The sequence below is a fragment of the Lagenorhynchus albirostris genome, chromosome 15 (genome assembly GCF_949774975.1).
Source record: "Lagenorhynchus albirostris chromosome 15, mLagAlb1.1, whole genome shotgun sequence".
Classification (NCBI taxonomy): domain Eukaryota; kingdom Metazoa; phylum Chordata; class Mammalia; order Artiodactyla; family Delphinidae; genus Lagenorhynchus; species Lagenorhynchus albirostris.
The window spans coordinates 6,589,621-6,615,448 of NC_083109.1; the positions used below are offsets into that span (position 1 = coordinate 6,589,621).

At 47.1% G+C, this 25,828-nt stretch overlaps 2 protein-coding genes across 4 annotated transcripts in view; one reads left to right on the forward strand and one right to left on the reverse strand.

The window, feature by feature from the left end:
* AURKA (aurora kinase A) overlaps positions 1-13,849 on the forward strand; it is a 19,627-nt gene extending 5,778 nt beyond the window's left edge. The window contains exons 3-9 of one of the 3 annotated variants that reach the window (XM_060122514.1): positions 1,019-1,298; positions 3,322-3,376; positions 4,435-4,626; positions 5,412-5,550; positions 9,790-9,938; positions 11,801-11,975; positions 12,102-13,849. In XM_060122514.1, the coding sequence (XP_059978497.1) occupies positions 1,019-1,298; positions 3,322-3,376; positions 4,435-4,626; positions 5,412-5,550; positions 9,790-9,938; positions 11,801-11,975; positions 12,102-12,281 (1,170 nt within the window). In that variant the 3' untranslated portion in view covers positions 12,282-13,849. The remainder of the gene's footprint in view (positions 1-1,018; positions 1,299-3,321; positions 3,377-4,434; positions 4,627-5,411; positions 5,551-9,789; positions 9,939-11,800; positions 11,976-12,101) is intronic. The other 2 variants (XM_060122515.1, XM_060122516.1) reach the window with 2 other exon arrangements.
* Positions 13,850-13,979: 130 nt separating this feature from the next.
* FAM210B (family with sequence similarity 210 member B) lies at positions 13,980-25,362 on the reverse strand. Its single transcript, XM_060123940.1, has 3 exons — positions 25,121-25,362; positions 16,461-16,636; positions 13,980-16,263 (listed from the first exon to the last, which is right to left on the reverse strand). The coding sequence occupies exons 1-3, from the start codon at positions 25,304-25,306 to the stop codon at positions 16,047-16,049; spliced, it is 579 nt and encodes a 192-aa protein (XP_059979923.1). The 5' UTR covers positions 25,307-25,362; the 3' UTR covers positions 13,980-16,046.
* Positions 25,363-25,828: the final 466 nt, after the last annotated feature.

Genomic DNA, 25,828 nt, shown 5'->3' on the forward strand with positions numbered 1-25,828 from the left:
GGACCGGGGCACGAACCCGTGTCCCCTGCATCGGCAGGCGGACTCTCAACCACTGCACCCCCAGGGAAGCCCTGGTAGTAACTTTTTGAAGAGCCTATATTTATTTTGTCTTTTGCCTCAGATGCATTTTGTCAGTATTGAACACTTGGAAATTGAAACACTACTAAATCAGTAGTAATTAGCTTTTTGGACTATTAAAACTGTGGTCATTATTGTTAAAAAAAAAGTAATTAGCTTTTGTGGAAAATCTGGCAAGTACAGAAATTCTCCAAAACTTCTTTACTCAAAGATAATCACTGTTGAGGGCTCCCCTGGTGGCGCAGTGGTTGAGAATCCGCCTGCCAATGCAGGGGACACGGGTTCAAGCCCTGGTTTGGGAAGATTCCACATGCCGCGAGGCAACTAGGCCCATGCGCCACAACTACTGAGCCTGCGTGTCTGGAGCCTGTGCTCTGCAACAAGAGAGGCCCGCGCACCGCGATGAAGAGTGGCCCCCGCTCGCCACAACTAGAGAAAGCCCTCGCACAGAAACGAAGACCCAACACAGCCAAAAATAAATAAATAATAATTTAAAAAAAATCACTGTTGAATATTTTGTTGTATTTCTTTCAGTCTCTTTTCTAAACATAGGTATTGTCAAAGAAATGTCATTGGAATTGGGATTTTGGTATACAGTTTCCAAATTGCAGCTTCTTGCTAAATAATAATTCCCAAGTCATTGTGAATTCTTAGTGTTTAATGCCTCCTTTTTTCAATGAAAGTTTGTTCATGAACATTTGTTTATGGGGGCGTGCTTTTTAGGGGTGGGTGTTGGGGAAGGGGAGGCGGTGTCATTCAGGTATTGCAGCCATACACTGTATGCTCTGGAAGTGCTGATTAAAATCGCTTTCCCCTAACGTCTGTTATCAGTGAGTGACACTCATTTTCTTATATTGGAAAAAAAACTTTTGGAATATTCTCTTGATATTCAGCTTTCGTTCATGGAGACCATAAAGTTCCTTTTTCCTCCCCAATCTAGACTACAGTTCCACTTGGTGATGGCCCAAAACGTGTTCCGGTGACTCAGCAATTTCCTTCTCAGAATCCGGTGTCTGCGAACAGTGGCCAGGCTCAGCGGGTCTTGTGTCCTTCAAATTCCTCACAGCGTGTTCCTTCACAAGTGCAAAAGCTTGTCTCCAGCCAAAAACCCGTACAGCCCCTGAAGCAGAAGCCGACGCAGGCAGCCAGCGCCCCTCGTCCTGTCTCCAGGCCGCTGAGTAATACCCAAAAGAGCGAGCAGCCCCAGCTCCCAGCACCTGGTAATCAGCGCTCTGAGGCTCATTGGAGAGTCATTCTTTTTAGTTGCTAAAAAAGCAAGTGTGTAGACGTGTGTTTATTGTTTGGAACCCTAGCTTTTACGTCATTTTCTACTGAGGATGGGGAGAAAATCTGGTGTCCGGGTGAAGTACCTGTGTCTCCTGTGGGCCAGGCCGGACTCCCACCCTCAAGGAAGAGTTGGCAGCCAGGGAGGACACAGCACCAGTGCCGTGTTCTTTGATTGCATAGTAGGGGCGGAGGGGAGGGATGGGGTTCTTGTAGCAGGTACTCTTGGAGCTGAACAACTTCAGGGTTCTGGGGTGTGGAGGGAAGTGCCCGGCGTGGGGAGTGGGTGGACTGAGGCGGGCCAGGTCAGGTCGAGGTGGGCACTGCTGGCCGCGGTGAGTGGGGCTTTATCCCGTGTGCACTGGGAAGCTGCTGAAAGGTTTTTGAGCGGAGGACGGGCTGACTTGCCTTTATAGAAAGCTCATCTGAATGTGGGGCATGAATTGGAGAGTAGCATTGCTGGACCCAGGGGTACCAGATAGGAGGGAAGCCATTGTGGTTTGGGGCCGATATGGCAGCGGCCTGACCTAGGCAGAGCAGGGTCGGTGCTAATAGTTAGCATTTACCAGGTGTGAGTGCTCACACCGCAGGCTTCCTTCATCCGCGTTGTGTCATTCTGTCCTCGTAACCACTCTACAAAGGCAGCCATGGTTTTTAACTTGGTTTTGTGGAGGAGGAAGCTAAGATTTTGAAGTGTTAACTTATTTGAAGACAGCCAGGATGGAGTGGTGCAGACAAATCCGAGAGCTCACTTAGGATGCAGACTTGACTGAACTGGGCAATAAACTGGACATGGGGATGGTGGTTATACTGGTGGCCTTAACTGAGATTGTGAACCAGGGAGGGGAAGAGTCCAGTTGAGGCCTGAATTCAAATACCTGACCAGAGCAAAATGTGCTGCTGTTAAGAGTTTGAAGTGCTGGAAATAGACAAGTGGAAATGTCCCATGTAATTTCCCCTTGGCCACCAAGACAGTGGAAGGAGGTGGTGGTTGGCTTATGTTTTGTTGCACATTGTCTGTAGCAAATGGACAGCTGGCTGGCCCACCTCCTGGGGAAAAGGTGATGAGATGGGAGCTTGTGATGGATGGGAAGATTGGTAATTCTGCTTTAGAAGCTCTTCATTTAGAAACTGAGGCTTCAGGGGGCTTCCCTGGTGGCACAGTCGTTGAGAGTCCGCCTGCCGATGCAGGGGACACAGGTTCGTGCCCCGGTCCAGGAAGATCCCACATGCCGCGGAGCGGCTGGGCCCGTGAGCCATGGCCGCTGAGCCTGCGCGTCCGGAGCCTGTGCTCCGCAACGGGAGAGGCTACAACGGTGAGAGGCCCGCGTACCGCAAAAAAAAAAAAAAAAAAAAAAAAAGAAACTGAGGCTTCAAGGAGATTATCTAAGGGCCTAGCTATATGTATCTGCTTGTCTTTACTCTCGAAGTTCTATAAAGACTTCAAATGGCAGGAGTGAGGTTACAGTGTAGTAAGTAGTCTTTTTAAAAAATATTTTATTTATTATTTATTTATTTTGGCTGCGTTGGGTCTTAGTTTTGGCATGCGGGATCTTCGTTGAGGCATGCGGGATCTTTTCGTTGCAGCACGCTGTTTTTCTCTTCTCTAGTAGTGGTGAACGGGCTCCAGATTGCATGGGCTCTGTAGTTGAGGCGCACGAGCTCAGTAGTTGTGGCGCATGGGCTTAGTTGCCCCTCGGCATGTGGGATCTTAGTTCCCCATCCAGGGATAGAACTTGCAACCCCTGCACTGTAAGGCGAATTCTTTACCACTGGACCACCAGGGAAGTCCCTTTTTTTTAAAAAAAAAAACAAAAAAAAACTAGAAATAGTTCAGATCTATCATTCTGGACATACACTAATATTTTGGACATACACTAATATTCATCTCTAATCAAAGATTTCTAACTTATTCTGCATAGTTATTCTAAAAACAGGTTTTTAACTTACTCTATCTAGGAAATAATCCTGAAAAGGAAGCGGCATCAAAACAGAAAAATGAAGAATCAAAAAGGTAAAGTTTTATCTTGTTTACAGAGTTCTGTGCCATCATTCTACTAGAATACACCATTTAATTGCAAATTTAGTTATGGGAACACTTTTAAAATAGGTCTTTATACTGTATTTTCACTTAGAAAATATAGATGTTTCAAATTTCCAATCTTTAAAGAAAGGGAGAAGGAATTTTAATGATGGATGTTTATTAGGGACTCGAGTTTTTCTTATTGCTTTCCAAATTTAGAAATGACTTGTATGAATCTGCTACAGAAATGTGTGAAGTGAAAGTTCCTCTCCACCTTCAGAAGTAACTACTACATATGGTTTATGTATGCTTCTATACTTTTTTCTATTCTAGTAAAGAGGTGGAAGTTAAAAAAACAACAACAAAATGTGGTCCTATTGCAGAGCTATGGACTAATACATGACTGTCTGGGTATTTTGAAAGTATTGACAGAATTATTATACTTGTTCCTCATAATAAAGCTTGGCTGTATTTTCCCCTGCTCTCAGTCTCTGAATTGTCTAGATTCTAGAATGTGATAGGAGCCAGGAATGAATCCGTAGCCTTTTTTGCTCTAGCACCTACCGGAGGCTTTCTGAGAATCTACATCCAATGGTTCTCGCCCCACTGCCCTGCGGGCTCCATCCCACTCGCTTAACCAGAGTGGTGGAGGCTGTGCTTGGTTTGAAAGAGGCTCACAGGTGGTTCTGCAGCATTTTTCCCTCTCCAGTTACTCATCTAATCCTTCTTACGGTCCTAAGTGTTGTTGTTAATAGGTCTGTGCTCCAGGGCATAGTACTGCCGTGGGACACTTCCCAGTGAGTGCTTCAGTTCTAACAGTCCAGGTTGTTCCTTGTCACAGAGTCACTCAGCTGATGGCGGGTGGGGGCATGGGGGGCTTAATGTCTGTGGTGACTCATTAATTGTGGTTATTGGTTTGGTTCTTGCAGAGGGTACATACTCAATACAACTTTGAATATAAAATTTATAGGATGTCTACTACTCACTAATATACATTGTTAGAAAAGATGTGTTTTCTTCACATTTTAAAATGTTCAATTCTTTCCTAGAAGGCAGTGGGCTTTGGAAGATTTTGAAATTGGTCGCCCGCTGGGTAAAGGAAAGTTTGGTAATGTTTATTTGGCGAGAGAAAAACAAAGCAAGTTTATCCTGGCTCTTAAGGTATTATTTAAAGCTCAGTTGGAGAAAGCAGGAGTTGAGCATCAGCTGAGGAGGGAAGTAGAAATACAGTCCCACCTTAGGTAAGTTTTCAGATGTCCAGGAAGAGTGGCGTACAGAACTTTAAGAGTTAAACGATTGTAAACTTCTTTGTAGAAGGCTGGCTCCGTAGTACTGCAGAGTGACTAAATTCACTAGACTTAAGTGCCGTGGTCCTGAAAAATTGCTTGAAGGTTTGTTTTGTTGATGGAGTAATTTACTGGAGGTGTTCTTGTTTTGTTTTGTTTTGGTGGGTAATTAAAGGGAATGATACCTTTTATTTTGAGTTAGGTTGCAAACTGGCAGCCTACAGGTTGACTTTGGCCAGTGGATCTTTTTCTTTTTGCTTTCGGTGAATTAAAAAAAAAAAAAAAAAAAGCAAAACAAAAAAACAGATAGCCTGTGCTCAGCTGTCCAAAGTTGTCAGCAGCACATCCCATGCCATTCGTGAACGCTGCCTGTGTTGTCTATCTCATGGTGTTTGGGTTTCAACTACTGTGGGAATGCCATGTCTTTTTTTTTTTTCCAATTTGCAGAGACTTAATATTTATCTGAATTCTTTCCCCACCTAAGAATATAGATGGCCTAAAGGAAGACAATAGTCTTAACTAAACCCAAGGTCCATTAATACCTTGAAATGCATGTAAATTGATAGCAGTGTACATCTTTTTCTTACAGTGGGTCTGTAGTTTCAAATTCTCAAGGGGGGTTGAAGTGGGATCTGTGGCCAGCAGCAGTTTTCACCACTGGTTTCACATGAGCATTTGTTTGATACTCAGTACATATCAGCTCCAAAACCAGGTGTTAGAGTGTTCGTCCTTCATTGCAGGCATCCAAATATTCTCAGGCTGTATGGTTATTTCCATGATGCTACCAGAGTCTACCTAATTCTGGAATATGCACCCCTCGGAGCTGTCTATAGAGAACTTCAGAAACTGTCAAAGTTTGATGAGCAGAGAACTGCTACTGTAAGTTTTCATTTGTTCAGACTAATTCTGTTTCCTCTATACCTGTCCTACCTAGCAGTGGACCTTTCATTATATAATAGAGGGGGTTTTGTCTCATGGGAAGATAGCTTAATCAGATCAAATATTTGAAATGGAAAAATCAAAATAGCTTAGGTGTACCTTTTATATACAGATAAAATCAGGTACCAAATGGAATATTGTGGTTGGTTTCCACAGCTGTTTCTGTGGAAATGTATAGTTGCTCTCTTTAAAAAAAAAAAAAGAAAAATTTGTTTTAGATTAGTTTTAGACTTATAGAATAACTGAAGATAGTACAGACTTACTTTCTCCTATTAATACACACCTAATTTTCCTATTTATATTTTATCAGTGTGGTACAGTTGTCATAACTAATGAACCAATATTGGTACATAACTATTGACTGAAATCCATACTTCATTCAGATTTCTTTAGTTTCTCATGATTAGATGAGGGTCATGGGGTTTTGAGAGGAAGATCAGAGGTAAAATGCATTCTCGTATCAAGGATACATACTATTAACCTGACTCATCCCTGAGTGTCGGCCTTGACCACCTGGCTGAGGTAGTGTTTGTCAGGTTTCTCCACTGTAAAGTTACTCTTTTTCTCCCTTTGCATGCTCTGTCCTTTCAGAGGAACAGCCCATGGGGGGTTATGTTTCATCTCCTATAGGGCAGGGTATATATATATATAAATATATAAATAACTTATATATATAAGTTATTTGGAATTCTGTACCAGATATTTCTCTATTCTCCATTATTTATTTACTCACTCATTTTTATTTATTTATTTTTGACATTTGGAAGTAATGTTTACTTCTTATATAAATTTAGTAATAAATTTTGTAATCCTGAAGGAAAAAATAATAGAGAAATTGGGCAGAAGGTAATGTTTGAAGTGATAATGGCTGGGAATTTTCCAAATTTGATAAATGATATAAATCCTTTGATTCACCAGACAAAATTAATCCATAGACATAAAAGACATATAACAACAAATACCCACACCAAAGGCAAAATGATGTTAAAATAGTCAGAAAATGGAGTCAATCATTTATTAACATGGACTCATGGATTATTTTATACTTTGAGTATAATCTAATACCACTTTGCTCTCATTGTTCCAGCTTTGGCCACTGGGAGCTCTCTCGTGGTTCCTGTGTCCTTTGGATATGTCCCTATCGTTGTGTGTGTGCGTGCACGGAAAAGCACTTTCTTGTTTTCTGGTGCTATAAGATGATGTTCCAGCTTCATCTTGTACATTTCCTATCCCAGTCTTAGAATTCGTTATTTCTCCACGGAGCTTTGGTTCCTTTTATTGGAAAGTGTTACTAGAAACCAAGATCTGGGCGCTGGATATGATCATTGCTACTGAGTGTTATTACTTCTAGGCTTTCAGCTGACAGAGAGCAAGGAAATATGTGTATAGTAATCCATGTAAATGCATGTATCTAAAAGTACTTCTATATTTATCCATCCGTATCTATATATTAAGCAAAACATGAGTCCATTATCACATGGATCATTTTACCCTCCTCCCTTGCTTATCTGTAACCTCCACCCCAACATTGAGAAACTTGGGTTCCACCCTCCGCCATCCATTTATCTGTTCAATTCCAGTGTTCATGTGTAGTGGTAGCATTGTTAACCAGTTACCCTGTGGGAAACAACTGTATGCATTTGAGATTCATCTGTATCTTTTTAGGGTTTGATAGCTCATTTCTTTTTATTGGTGAATACTATTCCATTATTCTCTCTTCACCTACTGAAGGGCATCTTGGTTTCTTCCAGTTTTCGGTGATTCGGAGTAAAGCTGCTATAAACAATTGCATGCAGGTTTTTGTGGGACATAGGTTTTCAAACTGGCTGGGTAAATACTTAGGGGTGCGATTGCTGGCTTGTATGGTAAGACTACATTTAGCTTTTAAGAAACTGTTAAACTGCCTTCCAAAGTGGATATACCCTCTTGGCCTTCCCACCCACGAATGAGAGTTCCTGTTGCTCCTCACCAGCAGCTGGTGGTGGTGAGCCTTTTGTTCTTTCTTTCTTTTTTTTTTTTTTTTGCAGTAAGCGGGCCTCTCACTGTTGTGGCCTCTCCCGTTGCGGAGCACAGGCTCCGGACGCGCAGGCTCAGCGGCCATGGCTCACGGGCCCAGCCGCTCCGCGGCATGTGGGATCTTCCTGGACCGGGGCACGAACCCGTGTCCCCTGCATCGGCAGGCAGACTCTCAACCACTGCGCCACCAGGGAAGCCCGGTGTTGAGCCTTTTGGATGTCAGTCTTTCCAGTAGGTGTACAGTGGTGCCTCAGTTTTAATTTGCAGTTCTCTAATGACGTACAATGTTGAGCATCTTTTCATGTGTTTAGTTGTCATCTGTATATCATCTTTGAGGTGTTTCTTCAGATCTTTTGCCCATTAAAAATTTTTGTTGTTGTCTTACTGAGTTTGAAGGGTTCCTGTGTATTTGTGGTACGTGTCCTTTATCACGTTTTCTCCCCATCTGTGGCTCATGTTTTCATTCTCTTAACTGTGTTTTTCAGGGGCAGATGTTTTTAATCTTAATAAAGTTCAACATTATCAGGTTTTTGTCCCCCCCCCCCCAAATTCTACTTTCCTTTATTGTGTGAAAATTGTTTGAAGAAGCTGAGTCTTAATTTGGGCTGTTTTTTGTTGAATTAGCCGATGATGGGCCTGTTGAATGGTGGTTACTTCGTTCTGTTTCTTGGTGGAGGTCTCTGGGTAGTATGTACACTCATTTTCTTTTTGGCATTGATGTAAATGGCATTAAGTTCAGGTGGTTTTACTTTTATCTTCTGATGAAATCACAGCACTATTGGTGAATGACCCTCTGGTCCTGTCTGTGCAACGAGGACGTACTATTTTAAACTTAAATATTTGCCCTTTGGATAAGTAGAAATCTATTTTATTTGCTTTTTAAATATTAGTTAACCAAACTAGTTTCTTATTTAATTGGCAATTAATATTTGTAGTACTCAGTTTTCCTCAGTCCAGATGGAGTTTACTTTGGTGTAAACAGCTATTTGAAAGAAAAGATTGGTTCTTTCTAGATTCCTTAGTTTGGAGATATATACACGCACCTGTTTTTCTTTTCTAATAAAAATAAGACTAATTCTAGAGAAGTGTTAGGGACCTTTACGTGTACCCACAATCTAATGTGGGAGGTGGAGGGAGTTGGGTGCCAGAGAGCTCTGGTTCTTGCCGAGGTTTGAGCAGGGACAGCCTGTTGCCCTCCGGAATAGTAATGTGTGCTCCTAGGGCATCATCAACCCAACTTTGGTGCAGGAGACGAGCTTTCTTTGCCTTCACTTTCAGTTTATTATGGTCTAAATTTTGGTCTCTGGCTTTGGCTGAAAATAATGAAAAATGTCCTTTCTGACGATAACACCTGGTTTCTACCCATTTGTTTAGTACACCTTTTTTGGTATAAAATAATGTTCAGTCCTGTCTAGAATTACTTTTGGGAAACAAACGCTTCTCTAACTTAAGTCAGAGCTAAATATATTCTTTCAGTATACTATAAAACCATTCTTATTTATATGTTAAAGCAAATTCTGGACCTGCTTGCTAGATCTTTTAGTTGAAATGCAAACAAAACGAACGAAAGGACTGACTTGCTTGTGTACTTTGAAGCTGACTAATGAATTACTATGTAGTGTGTCCCCAAATTTAGCTCGCTACTTAACATGCCAGGACAACTGCTCTTAGTTTATTGTTCAGGATTTTTTTCTTCCGGTGCTCTTAGAGTAAAGTTTTAGCTTCAGACAAATCCTTTTGTTGTAAATTGGCCTTGGTTTAAAAATGGGAATGGTCTGTACTTAAGCGTTTTTGTTTTAAATGTTAAAAACCGTTTACATGTCTGACTCCCTAATTTATACCAGTTTTTCAATATTGTCTTAATTCATTGCTGCTGGGCCATATATTGCCATGTGGGGATGTAGTGCTGTCTCTGTGTTTTCCTGTCTTTCAATATCACATCTGCTGTGTTAGCAAATAACATAGCACAGAATCACTTGTACTTAATGCTGCACACTAAATTGGTTTGTTTTCTTGTAGAGTCATCCATTTTCTCTAGTTTTGGCTTTAAAAATCTACGAAACATGTTAAAATCTATGTTGGGTTTCCTTTCAGAAGAGATGTCTAAAATTGTGTTATATAAATCTAAAACACAGACTTTCAATACTTTTTTTTTTTGAATAGTATATCACAGAATTGGCAAATGCCCTGTCTTACTGTCATTCAAAGAGAGTTATTCATAGAGACATTAAGCCAGAGAACCTGCTCCTCGGATCATCTGGAGAGCTTAAGATCGCAGATTTTGGGTGGTCAGTACATGCCCCATCCTCCAGGTATGTAACTTCAGACGTGGAACTTGTTTGCTCGGTTTAGCAAAAGCCCAGGGGCTAATCATGAGCTAAATAGTAAAATATGTAAAGTATAGATGTGTGCTGAGTTGGGGCAGGTAACTGACGCACGTACTTTGGTGTAATTTAGGCCTGATAGTAAACTAGTGTCTTCAAGAACATTTTTACTCCGCAGCCATTTTGGGCTGTTTATCCTGTCCTAAGCCTGGGGTTAAAAGATGCGTAATGTCCTTAGAGACTAATGAAGGGGACAAATAAGTAAAAGATATGACAAGTGTATGACAGGTGAAGTGCAGCATGTGTACAGGGGCAGTAACACCTGGCTGACTGGTGTGAGGGAGACTCCACTGCTTCCCGGACCAGGAGACAGAAGTTTCTGAGGGCATCGCTTGCAAAGATCTAGAACCAAGAGCACAGTTCTTCAGGGAACTTAAAGGAACCAAACTGGTTTGGACGGAGCTTTCAGGACGGAGCTTTCAGGGTGGGGGGGCAAAGATTCTTTCGTCCTCTGTCAACAGAACAGTCCTTTCCTGTCTCCTCTTAAAGTGGAGAGATCAACGTAATGAAACAATTTAAATGAACTTTGCCAACAGAGCTAAAACATTTTCTCCTCTTTAAAATGTAAGTGGAGTTTAAGTGAGCTTTTGGAACCACATGTGAAGTAGGGCATTTAAAAGCATACATCCACCAATAAGAGTCTGTCAACTTTGGGGTAGGTCTTTAAAAAGTTTCAGCCAGATTACCTTAAAGCCAGTTGAAAAAAAATTGTGTAGTCTAAAATAGATGCCATTGGGTGTGGGGAGCTTTGTTTTTGTCACAGACCACTCCTAATTGTTTCCTGCAAGGCACTGAATATGCTGCTGCAGTCTCTGTTTAAAAAAAAAAAAGTCTCGTGGTCTGCCACGGGTGGGAGCTGTTGGCACCTGGCTTCATGGCATCGCAGGGCTAAACTGTACCTTAACCCTCCCAGTGGTGTCATCGTGACAGGAAAGGTAGCTGATCCTTTTCTGAAGAGGACACTGTGTAAATGTTGGTCACTTCTCCTCGCCTCCCGTACCTTGGTAACTGTAAGAGCTCCTTCGATGTTGTGCTGTCATTTGAGAACCCCCCGATTCAGGCCGTCTCCTGAATCTCGGTGGTGATGAGAGGCTAGGTGTCTGGAGAGGTAGCTACTTAATCCTGGGTCACCATGCAGTTGAGTGAGCATTTGTGCGCTCACTGGGCACCAGGGAAAGAATAACTGATGTAAACCAGCAAAACCTGCATGGTCTTTGCTCCTGCTTTGATGTTTGTTTCCAACCTCTATTATAAAAACAACATACAGACGTGCTGCATTGGTCACCTGTCGATCCAGTGCCTACACTCAAACAGTTGTTAACATTTTGCCATGTTGGGTGTGTCGTCTACGTATAAGTTGCAGACAGTGTGCTTTGTCCTTTGAGTGCTTCAGTGTGCATCTCCTAAAAATAAGGACATTGTCCTGTATAATCACAACCATTATCACGCCTAAGAAAATTAACAGCCTTATTAATACCTGCTATTTAGTCCATGTTCAAATTTCCCTAGTTGTCCACAAAATTTTATAGTGGTGATACTTTAAATCCTATATTTTATATCATTTAAGGAAGTTCTGGAGTTGGACAGATTTGGAGTGCAGCTTGATTGCTAGCTGTGAGATCTTGTACATCTCCCTGTCTAAAAGTGGGGATTTATAACAGTACCTGCTTCGTAGCACAGGATCTAGCCTAGGAAAAGCGCTCAACGTTAGTGTAATGGTTGGTGATTTTGAGCAGCTGTTGTGCATCAGAAACAGAAGCACGTCAACCTGAACCTGCCTGCGTTTTTAGGAGAACCACCCTCTGCGGTACCCTGGACTACTTGCCGCCTGAAATGATTGAAGGCCGGATGCATGACGAGAAGGTGGATCTCTGGAGCCTCGGGGTGCTTTGCTATGAATTTCTAGTTGGGAAGCCTCCTTTTGAGGCAAACACATACCAAGAGACCTACAAAAGAATATCACGGGTAAGACATCACTAGAAAGGACCCATCACTCCTTATCAGCCTTGACTTTAGGCTACGATCTGAATCTTTATCCTGTTCTCTCTTAGCCACGTTTGTGACCCTGTCACTTATTGTACACTTACCCAGGTGGCATTCACGTTCCCTGACTTTGTGCCAGAGGGAGCCAGGGACCTCATCTCCAGACTGCTGAAGCACAATCCCAGCCAGCGGCCCACCCTCAAAGAAGTACTTGAACACCCCTGGGTCACGGCAAATTCAAAACCACCGAGTAGTCAAAAAAAAGAATCAGCTAGCAAGCAATCTTAAGAATCTTTGGGGGCAGAAATCCTCGAGACAGGGCTGCTGATAATCTGCCTGGAACAGGCTGCTGGCCTATCTCCCTGCCGCCTGCCCGCCCTCGAGATGCTACAGGAAATACTGTTTATGAGCAGGCAGTGCTCGGCCTCCCAGTTCAGAGCTCCACCTCCGCAGACACGACACTCTGCAGTGGGAGCAGCCGTGGTTATATAATCAATCTGGAGGCAAGGTTCAAGTGCAGCCACCCCGCAGCCTGTTTTGAGTAAGGTGTCCTTGTGGAAGATGGACTCGCAGCCTGGCTGTGGGGAAGGGCGGCTGTTTGGTCCTGACTCGACCCGTTGAAAATCTGTGCAATAACTTTCCAAGTCCCTGTGTGCGTGTAACTTATCGGGTGGCCCAGTCTGGTAAAGCTGTCGGAATGAACATGTGATTCTTTCTTTTAAATGTTAAAATAAAGACTTTTGTATAGACTTGTATTTTTACCTCCATGGCGTTCCTTTAGGACCGCTCTCAGTGTCTGTCCAGTACCCCTGCCGAGCCTGCTTGTTGGTCCTCAGCCACTTACCTCCTGGTGAGACTGAGCGGGGGCCTCTGGGGGACCACCAGAGCTGCAGGTGGTCAGGACAGAGCGGGGGAGTCCTACACATCCACACCTGCCCATCCCTGGCCTCTGACTGTGTTCTCAACAGGATGGCAAAGAGATTCACACGTGGGGTGAACCAGTTCTTGGCAAATGGATTTTCCAAGTGTGGCTTTTGTCCTGATTCTCCGGTGAAGGAGTGTTTGCCTAAACGGAATTCCTCCTCTGCAGCCGTACTTGGATCTGGGCGCCGTCAGTGTTCATCGTGGCTTATAAAGTGGACGCCTGCTGCCCCTTCAGTACAGCTGGCAGAGGCTTCCCTTCTTCCCCGTGTCACCTGGTTCCCACGGGACACACTGGCGTTGTGGCGTCTGTGTGAACTTGAAACCTGAGTCCACAAGTACACCTGTCTGCAGTACATGGGTAATTCTTTTCACCACCTGTTTACTCTTGGCCTAGAAATGAGGAGGTGCCATGAGAGGAGCTGGTCTCACGTTCTATGTGTTCCTATCACGTAAAATGACGTATTTCTGGCTGCCAACACCTGTGCATCAACCAAAGATGATGAACTTGACCATGATGAAGGCAAAGGTGGAAGTGTTGAACTTACTGGGAACTAGGAGAGGAAACATGCTTTCATGGCCAACTTTCAGTGCAAGAGGCCTACAGAGGTCAGAAATGTCTACACAGAAGGACGTGGCTATACGCTTCCATGTCAGAGTTGCCGAAGTAGTTGTGGAAACTTAAGAACTGAGTAAAACGGCCGTGTCCAGTTAGCCCCGTTGGGACAAAGGAGCTTTTGGTTCCCACAGTCTCGAGCTTTTACATCCCAGAGTAGTAGTTCATCCATCCACCCCGGATGCAGTCAACACAACATGACTAACCCCACCAGTGACACTAGCTAAGCTGTCATTTCCCCAAACAATCCCACAGAAGCACAGAAAAGAGCTCACTGTAGCAGCACAGCATTAATAAACTAGTCACACGCACTGCTGCTTCATGATCAGCAGCAGTGATGGCTTTCTAAGAATAAAAAGTTCTTCATAAACTTTACAAAGATGTTTATTTGTTTCACGGAATTTAAGCTGCTCATTTGGTCAGATAAAAAATTAGAGGTGAACAATGGCTTACGTGTTTAAAATAGATCATCAGTTTTATTCCCCTAGTTCCATAAAAACAATGTAAATACAAGTGATCTGTACATCTTGCTGGTGAATTCACATAATGCTGTAACTCCCTGGTCCTTTGATTGCCTCTCCTCTCTAGTTACTCTGTTCTGTTCTGACAACTGGCCACTGGAGTGGAGTGGAGTTGGGGCTTACAAGAGAACGCTATGGCTATTTGGTATGATAATTTGTTTTATTGCTTGCCCTTTCAGTCCACTCCCATTCAAGCCCTTAAACCTGTAGGAATCCCTATTGGCTTTTTTGCATAGGCATTACTCACGAGTTGAATGGTTGGGAGGCCGGTGAGGAAGGTGGTTAGGAGCCCAGAGCCAACTGTTCACACACAGACAGCAACACAGAAGTGCTGGTCCTGTCCTCATGAGGAATTACCTAGCACTGGTGCCATCTCTCTCTGATGTGGACGTGTCCTGGGAATTAGACCCCAGAAAGGCAGTCTAATTCCAACTTTAAATTGCTAAAACCTTTTGGCAGTGGGCTAACGGCTTTAAAAGGGGGGGTGGGGGTGGGATAATAGATCCACTTTAAAGATCTTGCAAGTGGAGAATCTGGCTCACAAAGATTCTCATAAAAGTTAACTGAAATAACTGATTGACATGGGTTACTATGGGCTAACGAGGAAAACCTGTCAATAGTCAGATCTCAGTAAAACCAGGATGATCAGTTTATAGTTCCTTGAGTTTTCTGATTGTCACAAATGTAGTTAATCAAACCAAAAAACTAAAATAAAAAATCTGGGAGCCAGAAAGATAAATGCAACCCCTGAACCATGGTGGCAGGGCAGTTACACTGGGGTTCCTGGGGTGCAGCCAGTGTCCCGTCAGTGATGCTGAAGCCCACGGGAATAGATTCCTGCTCCGTTGCTTGCTCCTGACTGGCTCAAGGAGAAAGTCTCAACTGAGATCTGTGTGCTTGCATTTCTGTTCTTAACCAATGTCCCAAACAGAGAACGAGGGGCCTAAAGTCACACGCCCTTTACCTGGTAAACTAGCTCCGTCCCTGCCCGGCCTATATTATTATTTTGCGGTTGTCTCCCATTTACAGCAACTGCTAGTAATTTTACTTTTTTAGAGAGTGATACAAAATCTTTTTTTGCATACATAATTTTAACTCAATTAAAAATATAAGTAGCAACACAATGTAAACACTGTGACACTAGTTCTGGAATGTCTGAAGTCTGAGACAGAGTTAGTCAGGCCAAGATTGTCTCAGCTTTGCGTATATGTACAGTGTCCAGATTCCTGAGGACACATGCGTCCGGGGCCAACTGATGCCATTACTATTGGATGAAGTTTCCGTGTTTTACCGAAACAGAGACAAATGATTCTGACCTACTTTGATGAAGTTTGGGAAAAATCAGCTGAGGCAGGCCCCATCATGTCCAGATATGAAGGTGTCTTGGGATCAGTGAAACGTACCAGAAATACTTGTTTTTCTTTCCCCCCAAACAAGTGTAATGAACGTCAAAGTGTTGATGCTAATTAAGATCCTGATTCCATATTGTGAAGTCTTAAATTCTGCTTCATTAATTGTAGCACTGGCAGCTGTTCTGCACATTACTGCATATTAAAACGAAGGCCGCCTGACAGCAAATATTAGAGGAAAGGGAACTTTAAAAACCAGCTTAATGAATCGCTGCCCTTTAAGAACTTGAGCAAAGATTAACCCCTGAGGCTTCTTTCTGCACGCAGACCCTCACCAGTGATCCTCCAGAAGGAACATTTCCTGGCTGACAGTTTTGTTTCAGATGATAACTCAATGGCGATGCTTTGCTGACACTGTAGATGATGCAGACAAGCCCTATGATGAATAGCATCACCAAAACTTATAAAGCAAAAAAATTACAGTGATTTGAAACCCTGAATTTTTGCTGGCAAAAGTAAATGCTATTCACGAGAAGACAGCAGCTAGCCCCTGCCTCACCCCCACCAGAAACCCTACATCATAAAACCAGTCCAAAATGTATCATTTCAAAGAAGTAGGTTTTCAGGCCCACAGTTGAAGAGTTTATCAAGGCTTTGCAGCTGGAGGTTTAAAAATTCCCACTTTCCGAAAATACCTGACAATCAGGGGCACGGAAAATAAGGTAATGCTTATCCTCACGGGTGCAAACAGCTTGTGGATGGCATAGGCCACCACAAAAGTACTTGTGCCTGCTGCCATTTTCGACTGTACCAGTGACTCTTTAAACCCGAGCTTAAGCAGGATGGCTGACATGTCCACACCACTGGAGGGGAGAGAGGCAAACAGACAAACACAAAAGGGATAGAGTTAACCGATCAATTTGGCTATGACATTTACAGTATTTTAAAAAATGTGATGAAAGTAGCTAGATGAATATAAAGTCTTAGGAAAAAAGTTCTTATTCCCAAAGACACTTGGATGGCAGCGAAAAACAAATATCTACTACTGTCAAAATCTTACCTTGAAACAACCATGTAAAACATGCCCAAAGAGATTAATGAGATTCCAATGTGCAGTGACACGCCAACGGCACCATATTCTTGAAAGATCTTTTTCAGCTGCTGCGACTTGCTTTGCTTTTTCTCCTCTGTACTGCTGATGTTGCCGCCTGTTGTCACAGTGATTTTGCTGGTGTCCTGCGCACAAGCCAAAGAAGGGGAGACGCTTTAGGGCAGGAGCAAGGATGTTAGTGGTCATCAGCAGCTTCAGATTCAGGCAGCGTTCTGCTCTTTCCTGTCCAGTGAGAGATAAGTTACTATCTTTCTTTGTCAGCTGAGGCTAATGCCTGCTAAGCCACTGAGTGCAGTGAAGGGCTGGGTACCAGGTATGATGGGCAGAACGATGGCCCCTAAGATGTCTAGGTCCTAGTCCCCAGAACCTGTGAATATGTTACCTTACGTGGCAGAAGGATTTTGCAGGTGGGATTAAGTTAAGGATCTGCGATGGGCAAATCATCCGGATTTTCTGAGTGGGACCAGTGGGACCTTAATCATAAGGGTCCTGTGAGTGGACACAGCGGGGCAGGAGGGTCAGAGAAGCAGACGTGAGGACAGCAGCAGAGTCAGATTTGCAGAGATTTGTGCTGCTGGCTCTGAAGACAGAGGAAAAGGCCACGAGCCAAGGAGTGCAGCACCTCCAGAAGCTGGACAAGGCAGGAAATGGATTCTCCCGTAGAGCCACTGGAAGGAACCAGCCCTGCCCACACACTGACTTTAGCTCTGTGAGACCCCGTTTGGGCTTCTGACCTCCAGGGCTGTCAAAGAATAAATGTGTGTCGTTTAATGCCTCCAGGTTTGTGGTGACGTGACAACCATGCTAGACTCTACAAGACAGTGGGTACGAAATAAAACGGAGCAAAAGCCGTGACGTATCTACTTCTGGAATCAAGATTTACCCCTGAGATCTGAACGGAGAAAGGGAGGGCTAGTTCTCCGGCCATAAATGCAGCGGCCGGGTTAGTACAGAAAGTATTCATTGCGTGGGGTGTTTGTTAACAATTACTGAGCATCTACAGGGCCTGGAATGTTTGGGAGAAATAAAAACAACCTTGGATTAAAAAGACAAAACTCCTCAATATGGAGAGTGCCTTTTACATCAAAGGGTTTCTTCAGCTCTAACGACAGACCTCAGAGCTCTTCTCACAGGCAGCATCTGGGTCAGTCAGCTCCGGCTACTGACTTTGCAGCGGGACGGCTGCTTTCTTGTATTTTTAGAACATGCTGCAGTGGAGCCATGCTTCAAAGGCTGCGGTGGGGGTGGTGGGGTGGGGACACATGACATGCAGCGTGGCATCCCAGGGACAAAAGTGAAATGACACAGGTGCCCAGGGCAGCAGCCTCCAACCGCAACGAGGCACAGGTCCTCCTCCCGGCCCTGCCCTGCTTCAGAGCCCCTGCTGGCGGGCAGGTGGGAGCTTTGACCAAGCACGTCTGGGGCCTCCCTGCAGACGCTGCCTTTCTCAAGAGCTCCCAGGGGACCCGGATGCTGCTGATCCATCTGTCTGTGCCCAGGTGCCCAGCCTCTGATTTCATAGATGTGGGGTGAGGCCTGGGCACTGCGATTAGATATCAGTTCCCCTGGTGCTTCTAAGTGACCAGCCTGCTCAGCACTCTCGCCTCCCCTTGCCCTGCTCCTGCCCGCCCTCAGCAGACTCTCCACGTGGCAGTCGCTTCTCAGATGTACCTGCCTTGCAACAGACTGGAGTGAGCCACTTTCTAAGCTGGAAACACAAACGTCACCTCCTCCAAGAGGCCCTCCTTGACCACCTCAGCTGCCTGCCCTCAGTGGCAGCCATGCTATCACATCTCTACTTCCCTCTCTGAGATTTCCATCTTCAGGAGTTGTCCTGCTTATAATGTAACAAATATAACAAATACATGTACGTAAGCATTCCGTTCTTCGCTTGTTTGCTGTTGGCCAGAGGCCCGGAATGTGTGGTTCCAGGGAGCAGGGACCTGGTCGTCTTGCCTGGCTCCTAGCACTGGGAGGGTGAAGGGACCATCTCTGCCCGGTGTATTAGGGGTCGAGCTGGATTGCATGCACAGGTACTAGGATGTGATCAGGAGTTTTTACTTTTTTGGCCACGCCACACAGCTGTGCCTTGGGATCTTAGTTTCCCGTCCAGGGATTAAACCCGCGCCCTCGGCACTGAAAGCGCGCAGTCCTAACCACTGGACTGCCAGGGAACTCCCTGATAAAGGGTTTTAAGTGCAGCAGGTCCCCTTCCTCCTCAGATACTTCTGGAGGCTTGCCCACCCAAGCCTCGTCCCCCCATCGCACGCCAGGCCCACACTGTGTCCTCCATCCCTCGTGCTCATCCATGCTGTCCCCTAAGCCAGCAGCCCTGGTGGCCCACCCCCGCCCGCCCTTCCATCCTCAGGACGTGATGGTGTCTGCCCATCAGAATCCACTGCCCCGCCCTCCACGGTGTCTGCCCATCAGAATCCACTGCCCCGCCCTCCACCGGGCCCACTGCAGTCGGCCTCCTGGGCTGTTTTCTTTCTTTGACGGCACTCAGACCAGACCTCCCGAGCTACTCTTGCCCGGGCTGTAGGCAGGAACATGAGAGACCAGGGGCCACCCAGGGGCCCGGGGCCTGACCTTGCAGGTCTCCCATGAGGGGCTGACCCTACAGAGCAGCAGACAGGGCTACTGACCGGAGGGGCGCTGAGCGGTGCCAGCCTAGGTGGGTTTAGGGAACGCTGCTTCAGGACCACCTGGCCCAGGCGCCTCATCTCTCCCCTGGGTTACTGTGGTGGCCTCCCTCCCAGCTGGTCCCTCAATCCCACCCTTGACCACTCAACACAGTGGCCAGAGGGAGCCTGTAAAAACCGAGGTGGGATGACAGCACCACCCCCGTCAGAGGCCTCCTGGAAGCACCAGCCCCTCAGCCCTCCAGGCCCGCCGCCCCCCACCCCCATTCTCCTTCCTGCTCCCCATTCGGGCCACGTGGCCTTCTTGCTGCTTTAAGCAGCCCAGGCCAGGCCCGCTCCTGGCCTTGGCATCTGCGGCTCCCTCTGCCTGAATGCTTTTCCCCAGACGTCCTCATAGCCCCGCCTCCAGGTCTTTATTCCGACATCACCTCAGGGAGGCCCTCCTGGAGCACCCTCTTTAAAACCGAGACCCTCACACAGCTGCTCCTGTGCAGTTCCCTCCATCGGGCCGTCACCACCTAACGCCCCACGTGCGTTTCTTCCTCCTCCCCAGGGAGGCCCATCCACTTTGGTAACAGTTTTGCTGGTATATAGATTACAGGCCATAAAGTCCATCTTAAGGTTTAAAACGTACAGTCAGATGGTTTATGTGTGTTTGCAGTTGTGCAACCATCACAAGGATCTAATTTTGGAATGTTTTTGTCACCCAATTAGCAGTCACTCCCCATTCCTCTCTCCCCCATCCTGATGGGGAAAGGCAAACACGTAACTCCTATCTGTCTATGGATTTGCCCTTTCTGGACGTTTCATGTAAACGGGGCCATACAGCATGGGGCCTTTTGTGACTGGCTTCTGCTACAGACTGAATGTTGGTGGAAGCCCTCCCCCGCCCCAAATTCGTATGTTGAAACCGAATCCCCACCAGGATGGTATTTGGAGGTGGGAGGTGACTAGGTCATGAGGGTGGAGCCCTCATGAATGGGATCAGGGCCCTTGTAAAAGAGACCCCAGAGCGCTCCCTTGAACCTTCTACCATGTGAGGACATGGCAAGAAGACAGAAGACAGCTGGCTATGAACTCGGAAGCAGGCCCTCACCAGACACTGAATCTGCCCGTGTCTTGACCTTGGACTTCTTGACTCCAGGACTGTGAGAAATGAATGTCTGCCGTTTAAGCCGCCCAGCCTATGGTGTTATAGCAGCCCGAACAGACTACAGCAGCTTTTTTCACTTATCGTGTTTTCAAGGTTCATCCACGTTGTAGCAGGTATCAAACCTCATTCCTTTTTATGAAGCAGAATTTGATTCCACTGAAATACAAAGTACAGATTCTAAAATTTACTCTTCAGGGCAAGCTGGGAGCCACAGTACATTTTGCCCTACAAAGAATGTCTGCAGTGTCTGGAGCCCTGTTGTGTCTGGTAACCCCTGGGGCAGCCTCGCAGCTTGGTTTCATGCTGGACAGGAGGGCTTGGCTCTGGACCAGCTGCCAGAATGGAAGATAAACCGTGGCTGCACGTACGTAGAAGATAAGAAGGCACAAAAGCAGACTCTCCTAGTGCCCCCAAAAGAACTAAGTGAGGCTCAGCGAAGGGCCACATTCCACGCACGGCGAGGAGGGGGTAGAATTCAGTCTTGGATTAAAACTTGCCCAGAATTGGGAACTCCCTGGTGGTCTAGTAGTTAGGACCCTGCGCTTTCACTGCCGAGGGCACGAGTTCAATCCCTGGTCAGGGAGCTAAGATCTCAAAAGCCGCGCAGCGTAGCCAAAAAAAAAAAAAAAAAACCAAAAACCTTTCCCAGAATCATCCTTGATTTTTAATCATACACAGCAGCTGCTCATTTGCCCCTGCTCCCAAAAGAGTTGGCACAGAACTCAGATTTATTAGTTGAAAGAGTCTTTTCATTACCTCCCAACTGAAAGAGCATCTCTTTTGTTCCCAAACTGCAGTTGGGACTGAAAAAAAAAAAAAAACCAACCAAACAAAACCCCAAAACACCTGGAAGCTTTAAATTAAAGCTTCAATTAAAATCAAATCTGTTTCATTAAAGGCTGCTCAGTCCCTGGGAATTAAGTGTTAAGGTCCTAAGGCGGGAGACGAACTGTATTTCCTCTCTGCCTTTAGCTTTGACTTCTGCGGGCTTTTTTCAGACTTAAGAAAACAAACACTTAAAAAAAGGGGACTGCCTACTAAAATCCAGTATCCATTTATGGGGTCCCAGAGGCTGGTTCTGATAGGCAGGAAAGCATAACGTTTTTTGAAAGGTTTTAGGAAAACCACCAGTGTCCTCAAGAGAGGCCCCTTCTATTGAGCCAGGTACCGGGCTTAGCACTTTAAAGGCGCCATCCCATAAAAACCCTCACAACCCCACGACGTGGGCACCTCTGTCGCTCCCACTTTGACAGATGGGAGACCAAGGTTTGGGGCAAAGCTATGAGCTGGCTGGCGGCGCCCAGACTGAGTTCTGTGCTGCAGGCTCCCCTTCATGTCCCCCAAGAGCTGAACATTCCTCAAGGAAGAGCCTGTTCCAGAACGTCAAGGCTCTGGAGGGGAGAAGGAAAACTGTCACCAGTACCCTTCGGTTGGGCCTGCACCGCGCCCGCCCTGTCCTCTGACGCCTAGCAGCCAGAATGGCCGCTGGGAGCTCAGGCTCCTGATAAACAGCTCCCCACCCGCCTTTTGGCTGCGGATGAAGTGCCCCGGATGGGAGATCTGCCAGGCCCTGATAGGAGGAGCAGTGGACAAACCCCGGTTCCAAGAGCCAAACAACGTCCTGAGGCTGATGACGGGTGAAAGCCCCTTTCACTTTCCACCCTGGACATCTGGCCCAACCAGACTTCATTATGTCCCCTCTGTCTACTTGCCAGGACCGGGTGGAACTGTCTCTCTCTCGAGAGCCCTTTTCTGTACGACCTCTATTTTGGCAAAGGCCTTTTGGCCAGAAAAGAAAAAAAGGCAGCCAGGGCTTCCCTGGTGGCGCAGTGGTTGAGAATCTGCCTGCCAATGCAGGGGACATGGGTTCGAGCCCTGGTCTGGGGAGATCCCGCATCCTGCATGCCGCGGAGCAACTGGGCCCGTGAGCCACAACTACTGAGCCTGTGCTTCTCGAGCCTGTGCTCCGCAACAAGAGAGAGAGGCCGCGATAGTGAGAGGCCCGCGCACTGTGATGAGGAGTGGCCCCCGCTCGCCGCAACTAGAGAAAGCCCTCGCACAGAAACGAAGACCCAACACAGCCAAAAATAAATAAATTAATAAATAAATATTGAAAGAAAAGTTATTCCTTAAAAAAAAAGGCAGCCAGACTTCCAGCTACAGAATAACCAGTATCTACTGCAAGACAATGGGAGGGACAAAATATTCAGACACAAAAGACAATTTCCTGTTAGCCAGTGCTGCAGTTAGTTTTTTTTTTTTTTTTTTGGTGGTATGCGGGCCTCTCACTGCCGTGGCCTCTCCCGCTGCAGAGCACAGGCTCCGGACGCGCAGGCCCAGCGGCCACGGCCCACGGGCCCAGCCGCTCCGCGGCACGTGGGATCCTCCCAGACCGGGGCACGAACCCGCGCCCCCTGCATCGGCAGGCGGACCCCCAACCACTGCGCCACCAGGGAAGCCCTGCAGTTAGTTTTTAACTTTCTAGAGTTAGAAGCTTATATGGACAATTTTCTTCCTTTTATCCTGGAAATCTCTTTAATCATTGTGGGTCATGCATTTTTCTTCCTAACCCTGGAGGAGAATAAAGAGACTGAAATAAAGGAATTTATGAGGTGATGACCTGCAAGGAATGGAAACTTTTCAGACATTCATTTCTTCGTGAAATATCACCTTAAGAACCTGTGATGTATCCTTAGTCGCTGCCCTGGATGCAGACAACATCTACCTCACCCGTGTCTGTTCTTAGATAAGTGCTTTCATATACCTGCAGATGGCTCTCTGAGCCCCAGTGTCCTACCTCCCAGTTCTCCCTCACGCGCTGCCTTTTCAGGGAGCCTTTCCCTGATGACCTTATTTATTAACTGGCAGCATCCCGCCCTGCAGCCCTGCCCATCTGCACCCTCCCTCCCCCCTTGGCATTTCTCAGTAGCACCTCTCACATCAACAAGCCTGATATTTTCCTTTTCTGTTTATTGTCCCTCCCCTCCCACTAGACGTCAGGCTCCCTGAGGGTGGGTTATGTCTGTTTTGTTCATTGCTCTATCCGCCCCCCCCCCCCCGCGCCTTAGAGCAGTGCCTAGCACAGTGCAGACACTCACGAATAAGTGAGGAACACAGCACAGCTGTTGAGGGCAGAAGCCTTGGAACGAGACTGGTTTGGATCCCAGTTCTGACAGGTAACCTCTGCGTGATTCTCAGAAAGTTACTCAACCTCTCTGGGCTTAAGTGGGGGGGGGGATGACAGTATTGCTTACGTCACAGGGTTGTTGTGAGGATTACATGAATTAATATTTTCAAACTACTCAGAACAGTGCCTGGTACAAAGTAAACAAAATATAGTGTTTATTATTAATATTACTTATTGCATGAATGAAAACAGGTGTCACTCTAAACAATCTGAACTTGTGAGCAATTTTTGGCTCATTCCTCAAACCTTCCTGACCCTTCTAATACAGCCTTCTTACTTTAATAAATATGGGGTGGGGGAGCAGTACACACACACACACACACACACACACACACACACACACACACACACACACACACACACACACACACACACACACCTGCCAGTGCCAGGCTCACAAGACAGACCAGCAAGTCAGGAGGACATTCCATATGATGAGTGCATAGAAGATGCACACCCATGGGGCTGAGGAGGGGGCCAGTGGAGGCACCCAAGGTATCACTGGTGGTCAGGGAAGGCTTCCGGGAGGAAGGGACAGCTGGGCTGATCCACAGAGAATCACCAGGAGACAGCTGGGTGTGCGCGGAGGGTGCCAGACGCATGAGGATCCCCTAACTGGGCTCAGGAGGCAGAGACAAGATCTACCACCTGTCCGATGGGGGAGCAGAAGGCAGGGAAGGAAGTTTCTCCACCTGTGGCAGAGGCATGGTAAGGTCACGGGTCAAATGCCTATGCAACATTCAGGAAGCACTGGCTCCCGGTGGCACCATGTTGAGGCCCACATCAGCTCATGGAACTGTTCCCCAAACTATTGTTGGGAAGGTGCTATTTTAAACGCCTGCAAGGTCAGCAAACAGGCTCAGAGGCCTTCAGCACTTGGGGTAGGTCTGCACCGCTGGTGAGTGGATGCAGGCAGGCAAAGGGACCAAAGGTGCAAACCTCCAGGCACTGCTTGTCCCAACTTGTTAGCTCTGGATCTCCAGACTTCACTGCTTACCACCTTTTTTCTTTAAGGAGACCCACTTCAAAACTTTCAAAAAGGGATAGTCTGCATTACCATTCTGAATGGAAACCAGTTTTCAGTTAGCAAACACAGAAGCAACCGAAGTGAAATATTGATGCAATGAAGTAACACTGGGCTTCTTGCGCGCGTCCTGCCTGCAGTCTGACAGGGAGGCCTGCCCTCTAGGTTAGATAAAAAGGGAGTGGCAGCAAGTGTTGGGGGGGGGCGGTGTTAGAGACCGCAGCACCCACCAAGCCTTTCTCCTCGGCCCAGGGAGGAAGCCCCGGCGCGACTTCAAAGGGAACAACTCTACCGCCCAGTGAGAACGTCGATACCAAGCCCAGGCCCCATCTCCAATCCTCCCGTCCACCACCACAGTACAGCCTGACGCTTTGGGATCCTGGGATCACCTGGAGGTTGTGACCTTGGGCAGTCACACCTCCCTGAGCCTCAGTTTCCCCTGCTGTAAACTGGGAACTCGCTTCTTTGACTTGTAGAGATCTGAGGCCTGGGGACCCTGGCGGTGCTCGGTCTCGGGCAGCTGCGCGAGTCAGGCTCTCCTTCGGCGGAGATGGGCCGACGATCGGGGCGCGCGGGGTTCGGGGTGGGGGCGGGGAGGCTTACCTGGCGGCCGTGGCAGTTCCCGCGGGCCGCGTGCAGCAGCGGGGCGTCCAGCCCGGTCCCGAGCAGCGGCAGAAACAAGGGCGGTGGGGCGCGGGGGGCGGCAGCGCCCAGGAGCCAGGCGGCGCGAGACCGGACCCGGGCGCCCACCCTGCCCGTGGGGCACAGCAGCGCCAGCAGCCCGGCCATGGTACTCAGCCTTGCGCCGCTGCCCGCACAGCGGACAGCAGAGGGAGCAGCGCGGTGGGCGGGGCCCGCGGGAGCCCGAGCCCGGAGCGGCAGGGTGGGGCCGGGGCCGCGCGCAGTCCTTGGCCCCGCCCACCGACCCCCGCCCCTCCGCCGCCTGAGCGGCGAGGGCGGGGCTGTAGCCCCGCGCGGCCGGGGCGGGCCGGAGCTGAAGCCCCGCGAGAAATGGGCGGGGCTGGAGACGTGCACCCCTTCCGACAGCCTGCGAGTTCTAGTCGGCGGATCCTGACTCATCATGTTGCTTACAAGCGAGTCAGAGGCCAGCCCAGCCCTGATTCAGGAGTGAGGGGGTCAGATTCCTCCGACTTGACGGGAAGTGACAAGGTCACGTGTGGAACGGCTTGTGGAATGGGAAATGTTGTCGTGACCATGTTTGGGAAATGCAGTCTACCACGGTAGTCAACTATTAACTGTAATAAAAATAATAATCTTTGGTCTCCATTCTGCAGAAGAAGAAACTGAGGC